The 12,036-nt window shown below is 39.7% G+C and overlaps 1 protein-coding gene across 1 annotated transcript; it reads right to left on the bottom strand.

The window, feature by feature from the left end:
• Positions 1–1,686: 1,686 nt before the first annotated feature.
• On the bottom strand, positions 1,687–11,644 carry LOC107325880 (butyrophilin subfamily 3 member A2-like). The gene is given in 13 exon segments (XM_015887116.2): positions 1,687–2,270; positions 2,948–2,974; positions 3,094–3,114; positions 3,469–3,495; positions 4,034–4,060; positions 4,435–4,461; positions 4,926–4,952; positions 5,811–5,837; positions 6,225–6,323; positions 7,028–7,312; positions 7,940–8,296; positions 9,658–9,790; positions 11,457–11,644. Coding segments are annotated over 12 exon segments (1,581 nt in total). The 5' UTR covers positions 9,731–9,790; positions 11,457–11,644.
• Positions 11,645–12,036: the final 392 nt, after the last annotated feature.

Here is a 12,036-nt window from a genome sequence, read left to right as displayed (position 1 = left end):
TTCTGTGGAATAATGTCTGGAATACTCAGCTCTCAGAAGAAAACTACGTATCCCAGAGGACTTCACAGCCAGAGATAAGTCACAGGAGGAGGACATATATATAATGTTGCTCCCAGGCTGGAGTTCTCTCTCTCTCGGACTCTCAGAGAGTGGGAAGCATTCCAGCCGTGTCACCTAGAGTTCACAGTAGGTCTCTCGTTTTCAGGGACTCTCTCTGTCTGTTTTGTTCTATTCATTAGCCTCAATCATTTTGTATTATATTGTGTTATCTTGTATTCTGATATCATCTTTAGTAAAATAAGTTTTCCTCCTTAGATTGCCGCCGCTGTTCTCTTTTCCCATTCCCCTTTCTCCCTTCCCTTTCAGGCTGGGGGTACTACGGGGTGGCTGCCCCTGTCACAGGCACAGGTAAATCTAGGTAAATCTAGGTAACCTGTGACACAGGGCCAGAGAAGGGCAACGAGGCTTGTGAAGGATTTGGAGAATCAACCCTATGAGGAGAGGCTAAGGAAGCTGGGGCTCTTTAGTCTGGGGAAAAGGAGGTCTGAGGGGAGACCTTACCACCCTCTTCCAGTACCTGAAAGGTGTTTACGGTGAGAGTGGGTCAGGTTTCTTCTCACTGGTGCCAAGTGACAGGATGAGGGGAAATGGCCTCAAGTTGCACCAGGGCAAGTTTAGCTTGGATGTTAGGAAGAACTTCTTTACAGAAAGGGTTGTTAAGTACTGAAATAGGCTCCTCAGGGAGGTGGTTGAATCGCCATCCCTGGATGTGTTCATAGGCTGTGACCGATGACCCTACTGCTGCCTCCGTGAGGGAAGACACTTGCCTCAATCACACCAGTCCCACCAGTACCTGGTTTGGGAAAACATACCAGTCGCATCCCATGACTGGGAGTAAAGACCCCCACTTGCTCCATTACTTCACGCTACAGCCCCACTACAGACTCAGCCTGACTCCAGGAGAAGACCTCCAGTCCATTCATTGATCTGGAGGACGGCACTCTGGGATTGTAGATTGTTAGGCCCTCCGAAGCCCAACCACTGACACCAGGACCCTCACCCACCCACTCCCTTAGCTGATCTCACATCAGCAGCCTACACCCTTGGCTTAACTCCAGTAGCTATACCCAGTCCACTCACACCAGTCCCAGTAGCCAGCACCCCAGGCTAAGACCCCACGAGGCTCCCCACCTGCTGACAGTAGGACCCTCACTCACCCCCCTGTCTGGCACCACAGTTCATACATCAGTGTATCTTACCCTAAATATTCTAATGTCCTTAAGAAAGAAAATACGTTTAAATATGTTTTTTTTCTCTATTAGAAAACATTTATTTCTTTTCTTGATGCAAATATAAAGAAATTGGCTTTGTCAAATAGGAAAGACAGTTTGACTGGAGATACAGGTTGTCTGAGGTGCCTTCAGCTTGCAGTTATCACACAAAAATAGGCATTGATGCAACTCCTCACACAGGAAAGGTTATATAGCACATCCTAAATAACAGCTGTCTCTTTAGGGAACTGAAATTGTTTTGTACACATGAGACTTTCATCTTTTCTAACGAAAACTCAAACATCCAACAAGGGTCTTCTGAATATCACCCTAATCTTATTTATGCTTGCTAGTTCCTTTTCCCTCTCTGGATTTTTGTGCCTTTCGCATTTACATCTTTCTTTCTCATTTAGTTTTACATGATGCTGAAGTTTGTTCTTAATTCTTCTCTTCCACCTTTGACTGAACTGTCAATTCTCTGTGCTTTTTAAGGAATCTCTAATGGAACAGGAATATTTTGATGGCAAACAGGCTTGAATCTCCCTTCCCCTTTTGATAGAAAAGGGTAAAACACTACTGTAGATTCCTTTTCAGGGCTTATTTGTATTCTCTGAAAGGAGCTCTCATGCACTGCATCATGAAAGTAGATTTGTGCTTCCTCCAGGTCCAGAAGCACACCAATCACTGGGACATTGATAGCCGTACTCTCTGGCCTGTTGTTTCCTTTGATGGAGAAAGTCACTCCATTGGATCTACGAAGAGCCCAGTAGTCCTCTTGTTTCCCTTTCTGCCTTACGACCCCCAGCACCCAGTCCTGTTGCTGGCCCACCTCCACTTCCCAATAGTGTTTCCCAGCTGTAAACCCTTCCTTTGCCACCAGGACAGGGACTGTAGAGAGGCTACTCAGGCCAGCAAGTTTACATGCTTTGTCCTCAACAACTGGAGCCCGTGGCACCTGGATCTCAAGGAGCTGGAATTCAGGAATCACAGTGATGGTAACTGGAGGAGAAAATGAGAACGATTCAGTGAACAGAGTGTTTCAGGGACATCTCTTTGGAGTCCAAGATGGGATGAAGCATTTCAGGGTTTCAGTAATATGGGCATGATTTGACAAGGAATTGAAATATTTTCCCCAGACAGGGCAAGGACAATCACATAAGAGGCTACAGGTTCCTTGGAACTGTCATAACCATGATGTCTTGCAGACAAATCCAGGTCTTTCACACACTTTATAATGAATAACTCTCACTTTTCCATTATGTCAGGGAGGTGGTTGTGTCACCAGACCTGAATGTGTTTGAAACCTGTTTGGATGTGGCGCTCAGGGATGTGACTTAGCAAAGGGTTGTTAGGGTAGTATGGTTACATTGTGGTTGGATTCAACGATCTTTAAGGTCTTTTCTGACCTGAGAAATTCTATGATTCTATGATTATTATCATTGCTAATTGTTATTATGCATTCAGTCCTTAGTCCTTACATCAACACAGTTCTGCAACTTCATTTCTCACTATTTCCAATAGGCACATCCAAGCCTCATTTTGATTTATCCCGTTAAAGTAAAGGTTTCTTCATGCAAATCTAGCTTAGCTGGTCTCTAATATCATGGCATTGCCATTTCAGGATAACTTGGATAGAGACATACACCATTTTCCCACCTTTACTCCTGTCTGCTTACCTGCTATTTCTCGAGCTTTATGGAACTCTGCAGAAGAGAAAAAGAAGGGTTTTGTGAATCTGGTGCGTGGTTACATACTTGTCAGCCTGATTTCACCTAAAGCAGCTGCACGTATTTCAAGAAAAGAAAACTTTTAAACCACTTACCCAACTCTGCTTCAGTTCTATCTGAAAGATGAAGATATTCCAGTTATTAGAATGTATTTTGTTGAAAGTGTGTTCTAGTCACTAATAATCATTACACCAGAGTCTTCTCTGTTGCGGTTCAGTTTCTCAAAGCTGGACAAACCCAGCCCACAGTAGATCTGTCCTAGCTTTAAGTATAGCAGCTTCTGGCAAGAAGGACTGTTCAGAGCTCAGGAAAATCTTACTGCATGCCTCTTGACATCAGCATTGAAGGAGGAAAGAGAACTGAACTGTGATGAGGTCTGTGCCTTTCATTCCCCCTCACCATGTTGGTCTGAAAACTTGCGTTATTTTTTGTAAGATTCACAAGACTAAGATTTATAGAAGTTCTCTTACCATGTTTAGATTTTGTTTCAGAGAGTTCTGCAAAAAAAAAAAAAAAAAAAAAAAAAAAAAGAAATAAAAAAAAAAAAAAAAAAAAAAAAAAAAAAAAAAAAAAAAAGGCTTCCATAAGTGAGAAGGAAACTCAAGAAGATGAAGATTCAGAGTTGAGGTACGATGCCGATAATTCACACATTGAGAATTTCAACATTGAAATCAAGTCCCCTTTAAAAGTTGCCATGCAAATACCACCAATTTGGTTTTAAGTATTAGTCCAAGAAGAGATACAGAATAGGAGCCATGAGCTGGAGCTTCAAGAAACTCTTGTATTGCCTGCAAAACTCAAGGTGGATGGATTATGAAGAGGAAAGAAAGACTCACAGGACTCACAGAAGCACAGCCATGCTATGTACTAATCTTAGCAGTGACAGAAAATGAAGTAGAGGTCATAGCCACTTAATGGAAGTCATAAGCATTTAGCTAGAAATAAGCTATCTTGATTTTAATGAAATAGCTGATTTTTTTTATTATTTATGTCTAAGTCTGCAATAAAACCATCTTGGTTGCTGTACTTATTTACCTGCAGTGTGTAGCTTCTCTTGTGCATCTAAGTAGACCACCAGGCAACAAATAATGAAGGAAAAAGTATTTAAAAAAAAAAAAAAAGAAGAAGAAGAAAATATTACTGAATTGAACAGTTGTTATTTAGAAAAAGGTCAAAGGATGATCAGATGTGCTTTAAATTTATGCCATTGCACTGAAGAACAGAATTTCCAAGATAGTCATGGAAAGTGGATCATAATGATACTTCGAATCATTGAATTTACAGTCAACCATCAACAGAGGCAGCATTTGATAAAGGGAACATTTACATCCAGAGGAACATCATATCAAAATGTTCTATGCCTCATTGGTTCTTTTGGGATGTAAATAGCTTGCTGAATAGAGGTACTCAAAGAATTATCAGAACCAAATTCTTACCTAATTCTTTCTCCAAATCCTCTTTCCCTGAAAGAAATGGCATCTGGTTATCACTGTATGTTACAGTATCGAATTGTAAATAATATGACTCATTGTTCTTGAATGCTCTTTCCTCCATCATATTTTTACATAAGACCAAATGTGACTATTCTAATCTATCCAGTGAGGAAAAGAAGGATATGATGCATGGCAATTAAGAATCCAAATGGCAACTCGGTAACTGAACACACAACTGAACAAGCAGTAAGAGGGATGAAATGACATTCATACGGCCTCTTTGAGGCACCTACCTGCTGAATATCTCAGTCTCATCTAGTTGCCTGTCCTGTCCCTTAGATTACAAGTAGGAAGTCCACACACCCTCCCACAAGCTCTTCTCCCCAGTAATAAGTAGACACTTATGGGTTATGTGGGTTAATATATGGGTATATATGGGTTAAATTTGTTCTCTCTCTGATCACATCTAATAATAGAAGAAAAAGAGTATTTACCCTTTTTGAGCTCATCCAACATTGTTTCTAGGAATAAAACAACAGAAAAAAATTGTAATTGTGACATCAATTATTTACATAAAAATCTGCCATTTCAAAACATTAAACATGACCAGAAGAATCCAAAATGCTCAGTGCAAGATAAACCCACGAGCTCTGCTGAACATCTAAGTCTTTTTAACAGGGGATTAAGTCAGTAACAATGCATCTGAAGACACACCATCTACTGGAACAGGTGTTTTGTCAGACATTTGCCAAAGAAGCCCAGCTATTACCTCCTACCTGGAGAAATATAACAAGCAGGGGGAACTTGCTTCCACAATTAGGCAGGATGATTAATCAGAAGTCTTCATATTGGATTCATTGTTTGATTTTGACACAGCAGTATGCAACTAAGTCTTGTTTCTGGGACCATTGAGTGAATATAGCAAGCCGTTGCCTCTGGAGCTACAAAAAACATTGACTATTTTGGCAATGGAGAGAAGAATATATGTGTGTTGACAACAAGATCTGCATGTGAGATGTGGAAGCAAAACTCCTTGCTAAAGCAGCAGCTGAGGTACTCAAGAGGCATCTGGATAGGGAGCTAGGAGATATGGGTTAGTGGTTTTACTGTAGGTATGGTGAAGGTTGGACTAGATGATCTTGTAGGTCCTTTCCAACCTTGTGGATCTGTGATTCTATGATTGTACTTATAGCTGATGGGAAAAAAAATAGAAACACTTCATCTTGGTGCATTGCAGAACTGAGGTGTCTCAGCATCGATCATTCCTGAATTATTATCATTATTATCCATTAAAATGCTTCCAATACTGTTCCTAGCTCAAAAGTAAAGTCTGTTTTCCCAAGGTAGGTTTTTGTGTGTTTAACTTTCACATTACTCACCTTCTTTTTGTCTTCTTGTCTGATCAACTAGAAAAGGAAGAAGAATTCACAATTATTTCCCAAGGAACCCATTTAGATAATCACAGTATTATTTCAGAATGAGTTTTCATTCAAAAATCCTCTGTTCTAAAGATGAGCCACATGTTCTGTGCATATTTATCACTTCTGATCACATAGAATTTTATCTCACAATTGTCCTCCTTCTTGAGTAAATTTGGTGCTTCCACACACATACCACCCTCACACACAAGTCACTTCTTTTCCTCTCTCTATCCCATTCCTTTCCTCACTCTGTCTCAATCCTGTCTGTTTCTTTCTCATACTGATGTCAAAATGCCACTTTGGTTTTCGTTTACAGCACTTTACTTTGTGGTTGAAACATCAATAACAATTGATGTAGGTGGAAATACTTACTCTTCAGCTTATAGACCAGAGCAGCGATAACAGCCAGAGAGCAAAATAAAGTTACAAGGAAGGCAGTCATCCAAGGTGAAGTGGATGGAAAGAAGACATCTGGAAAATATAAATAATATTCTTTACAGAGCATGTCCACTGTTGAAGGCATATGAATTTAATGTCATAATTTTTGCTATAATATATCACTTTTGGACTCTTTTTGTCATTGCAGGCACTTACAGTTGTCCTCCAGTCCTCCTTGTTGCTATGTCAGATAGAGAAATTGACAGAGATTAGTTGGAGATGCTGCCTTTATGTATGAAATATGTGTTGAGTGATCCATTTGAGGACATTATTCTATTTATGGACCATATAAATGGAGTATTTGGGAAAGATGAATTGTCAAGATTGGTATTTCAGATGGAAAATAAGGATTCCTCTGGTTTACTTCTGAAATTAAGATCCAAGTGGGAGGGTGGCACTTGGTGATATGCAGGATAATCATGATGTTTTTAGAGAGAAAAAAGTGTTGAGAGCTGACATTCATCATTTCCTACACACATTTTTTAATTCATTCCCTTTCCAAATAGTTTCAGTTCTCTCAGGTGATGGTTAAGTGGGATTGACTAATATTTCTTGATAAGATGAATCTTGAACTTAATGAATGATAAGAAATTTTACTTGTTATTAAGTCATCCATCTCAACACTCGCCATTTATGCCTTTGCTGGATACCCAGAATCTCTCCTGTGTAAATGTAGAGATGCAGGACAGCAGCCTGAAAATTGGTCCTCACAAATGTCAGCCCTGGAGGACACTTACCTGAAATCAGGACTCGCGATTGACGTGCTGTGTTGAGGAGACCATTGACTACTCTGCAGGAGACTTCCATGTCAGATCCTGGTTCAATGGTCAAGGAACTGACAACATCAAAAAGGCCAGAAGATGTCTGCAGGTTTCGTGTGATCACTTTGTCCTCCCGTATCCGTCCTTTGCTGTCCAGCCAATATACTGCAGGCTCTGGAAACCATCCCTGTGACTTGCAGTTGAGTCCAATGCCCTGACCCACATAGCTATCCAGGAAAACTTCAGACTTATCACTTTGAGCTATAGAAAAGGAAAGAAAAAGCAGCAAATGAGATATTTTCTGACTGAGCAGCTCATGTTGGTAAGATCTGCCCCGGTTTTGTCAATAAACACACTGTGTGAGTTGAAGAGGTATAAATACTTGTATGCAGCATGTCTTTCATAAAGCCTTTTTATTTTTTATCCAGGCATTTCTGATATCTTCATTAAGTATTTGAAACAACAAAAGGAAAAAAAGTAATGCTAACATTGCACTGACGGTAAATTTTCTGCTGAAATAGATTTGGATGACACTGTGAAGAGATGAAAGTTGGAATCCTAGAGAATAAAAGTGATGTGTCAGATGGAGCAACAAAAATGGGCTGAAATAAAAAATCCCATCTCAGACAGTCTAGAGTTGCCTCACTTCTACATAAATAGGCTTGCTTTATTGAGGCACTCGGCCCTGTTCCTTTTACACATCTTCATACTCAGGTGTAAAGCAATTTTAAAAGATATATTTCCAAATCCAGATGGCAATAAAGGTGGCCAACAAAAGTGAAGGCTGGTCTTCCACATGGGTAACAGAACCCCATAGACCTTACCAATAGATGTAGAATAACATCTACATCTAAGTAAGAAGTAAAAAACACCTGACATTCCACTCACCTGCCACATCCAGGTCAACCACCACTTCATCATACCAGTTCTCCAAAGAGACACTGCAGAGGTATTTTCCTTTATCAGAGACCATGACGTTTTTCAGGTGAAGGGATAAGTTTCCCTTATTAACTTCACTCGGAAAGAAACTGGATCGGCCCAGGTATGGCCTGGTCACTCTTACTGGATATTGTACATCTTTTCCATCATAAGTAGCCACTTCAATGCTTTGGGTATTTTGAATGAATATCCACTGAACATTTATTTCCTTGGGGACTGTCTCAGCTTCCAGCTGGCAGGGCAGGATGGCTCCTTTTCCAACAACTCCAAGCACAGGATCGTAAGGGGGTATCATTCTAAACTGGCCTGAAAGAAAACAGAGATATAAATCTTGCCAGTCAGAGAGGTTCTCGTTAGCACTTTGTATAGTAACATTGGCTGTACTTGCAGCCCAGAGACCATAAGTGTTGTGTGCTGCATTGGCAGATGTGTAGCAGCAGGGAGAGGGCGAGGATTGTCCCCTTCTACTTCTCCCTTATGAGGCCTCATATGGAGTACTGCATCCAAGACTGGGATCCCAGCATGAGAAAGATGTGGAGCTGTTAGAACGAGTCTAGAAGAGGCCACAGAGATTATCAGAGGACTGAGAGAGATAGTCTTGTTAGGTCTGGAAAAGAAAAAGCTCCTTGGTGGCCTTGTTGCAGCCTTCCAGCACTTAAAAGGAGCTTATAAACAGAAGAGAGATCAACTTCTTATAGCCTGATAGTGATAGGACAATGGGATACGTCTTTATTCTGAAAGATGTAAGATTTCAATTAGACATCAAGGGGAAATTTTTCACTGAGAGGATTGTGATGTGCTGCCCACAGTCGCTGTGGAGTTACTTAAGGACACTTTGGATGGCCATCTTGATCCAGTAGGTGACAACAAACCCCTGGCTGGTTCCAACCAGGGGGTTGGATCTGGATGGACTTTAAGATCCCTTCTAACCCAAGCCATTCTATGGTACTATGTCAGTTTTGTAATTGAAAGGCTCTTCTGTCCTCTGCCTTCTTCGGCACCGTTGCTTATCTACAGAGAATGCAGTGTAACTTCGGGGAAGGGTTCCTGGAAATATTATGCTTGGTTTGTAGACAGATTAAAAGGCAGAAATGACAAACCCACCATGCAGAAAGATAGGCTCCTTTTGTAAAGCTTCAACTAAAAAGGCAAGCTTATGCCTATCTATTATCAGACGCCCATTATATTTTCACTTGTGTAGCTTCCTTTAGAGATGAAACACACCGCAGCAAAATGATTTCATGTCAAATAAAAACTACCTGTTAAAATATGGTTATTTATGAAAAACAGACGTATTTAATCTTGATTTCGACTGGAAAATATTCCAGCAGGATTTCACAGATTTTATTCTCTGATTTATTCCATCACTCAGAACTGGACAATACCCAAACTAATGCAGGTTTCTGAGGCCAGTTAAATGACAGGGTCAGCTGAGCTGAGAAAAGAAGCCAAAGCACAGAACAAAAAAAAAGGAAAGCTTCCTGAAAATACAATCTCAGAAAGCAGTAAATCTATGTTTAATGCTACATGTAAAACCATTTACACACAAGTAAATTTAATTATTTCTTTCCTTTCCTGTTTGTTTGTTTGCTTGTTTTTAGAACAATCCAGGAGCTTTGGAAATTATAGCATCATTTAAATCAAATGAGAACAAAACTGAGACTTACCTTTGACCAAATGAACTATCTGTAGGAAAAGTATAATGTGAAGAATCATTGCGTGCTGAAATCTGGAAGCCATCACCACCCAGGTTTGGAAGTCTTCAGGAACCAAGAACGATTCTTACCATATGCCTGTAATCTTTCCAAGTATGGAAGAGAAAATTAGAAGGCTGAATTGAGAAATGAAGGTATAAGTTTATAAAGACATCAGTGTGTATGGAGTGACAGAAGGATAAACCCTCTAAAGTGTTTATGTGCCTTTGAGGGAACATAAACTTGACCAACTTGGAAGGACACGAGCATGGATCTGAAGGGTGTTCAACAAGCCTAGACCTGAATAGTCTATAAGATTCTTTGTTTTAAGATAAATTCTAGTCCTTTTTTGCACATGAAGAGATCCAGGAGGATGCATGGCATTAAATGCAGATGACCCTTTAAGGCAAAGAGATGTCACTTGAAATGTGCCTTCATTTCTTCGTCCCATCTATAAGCCCTTAATCGGTGCTCTAATCCCATATGTGAATTCCCCTACTCAAAGAAAAGGCATGAGTATTAAAAAAAACCCAAAGGCTAAAAACCAGCTTTTTCACTGTTTTGCTTTTGAATAGAACTCTATTGTAGTATTAACAAATGTGCCATGAAACCACGCATTCATCTTGGGAAATTCCTGACTAAAGTGTCGCATGTTGGAGTTCAAATGATTATTCTGGGCAAGTACACTCATAATAGTAGCTTTCTATTACCTCACTAATAGCGTAGAGATCCTTGGAGAGAAATAAATAGGAAAAAATGAGGCGTAATTTATCAGGTTACCATAAAGAAAGATCAGGATAATATATAGGCATGCAAATTCTAGCAATGCAAACTTAGGAGGATCACTACGTTTTTCATTCTTTAAATATCTGAATATAAAATGTGATCCTTTTTCCTCACCCAGAGCTTTCCATATGACCTCTGAAATAAAGATAGTCAAATCAAAACTACTCTAGTACAGCCTCTCCTAACTCCTCATGGGAGGGCACTGGTTTCTCTAGGGCATAAAAGCAATACTGTCCATAGGTAAGGCATGAAGAACATGCATAGTGTTCAGTTCCTTGTGAAGGTGAACATGTGCATCTTTTATTTCCTAACAAACACAACAAACAAAGAAACAAAAGACTGGGAAGCCTGGAGAGTAAAGGGTTTAAATGCAAGTGAAACTGCAACCACAGAAAGTCATGCAAGGGGTTCTAACATGGATTCATACATTGGACTTTCTGTTGAATATGGAAATGATTCATTCTACAGTAGATTTTCCTTTACCAAGATCAAGACTGAAAGAAATAAGAAAGAATCACAAGGGTGAAAAATTGCAACTAAAGACTCATATGTCTGTCATTATTAAAGGTAATTAAAAGAAAGAAAAAGGAAAAGGAAAAAGAATCAGAAAAGGAAAAAGAAAAATAGAAAAAGGCAAAAAAATGGAAAAGGAAAAGTAAAAGAAAAGGGAGAAGGAAAAGAATAAAAGTTTCTGATGTAGATTAGCTTTATGCCTCATCCATTCTTAAGAAAGCAGACTGCCCTTATCTTTACATTAAGGTATTAGAAAGAAATGACCTTAAAGAACCATTAGCAAAGTGTTTAAAATGCCACCTATGGAAGACCAAAATATATTCCCAGTCAACCAGCCAATAAAGAAACCATTTTAATCCAGGGCTGATATCATTCCCTGGAACCTGTAAGGAGCACAAAGCTGCCTCGATACTCAAGCAAACTGCTCCAGAAACATCTCTGTGCACTATTTCAGCCAGAATTTCATTCCTTACCTGAGTAGCAAGGTCCAAATTATCCATTTTAAATTCAGTGTGTACTGCAGAGCTGAGGAGTCTTTGTCACTTTGCAGTTATCTTGTATCCCCTGAACATTGGTACGTCCATTTTCCCTACCTACACAGAGTGTAGTACTTCAGTAATATGCTCACTGAAGTCGAAAACTATGAAAGACTTAACTTTCACCCCTTGCCCTTTGGTCCAACATATCATATAAGATACCTGGCAGTTTGATTTCCCTACACACCTAGGTCCAAAGTGCAGCAACAGGTCTGTGTTTCAACCACTTTCACACTTGCGCAGAGCAATTCATATCCTATTATGACTTTCCGACATTTACTACATTAAAATGGAAAACAGCATCAACAGGAGACAGAGAAACCAGAATCTCTAGTTGCCAAGAGTCCATTATCATTTAGAATGATTTCTAATCTGAAATATGAATACAGAAGTCAGAGACCGGGTAGGAAATCGAAGTAAGCTGGAAATGCAGTGGTTCGATTACACCAGCTTTATTCACATCCTGATTGTAGCTCTAACCTTGTTAATTGTCTTGTGATAGCACTGATCTTTAACC

This window comes from Coturnix japonica, linkage group LGE64 (assembly GCF_001577835.2).
Source record: "Coturnix japonica isolate 7356 linkage group LGE64, Coturnix japonica 2.1, whole genome shotgun sequence".
Classification (NCBI taxonomy): Eukaryota; Metazoa; Chordata; class Aves; order Galliformes; family Phasianidae; genus Coturnix; species Coturnix japonica.
The sequence above is the reverse complement of the archived record's forward strand: the minus strand, read 5'-3'. Positions and strand labels throughout refer to the sequence as shown.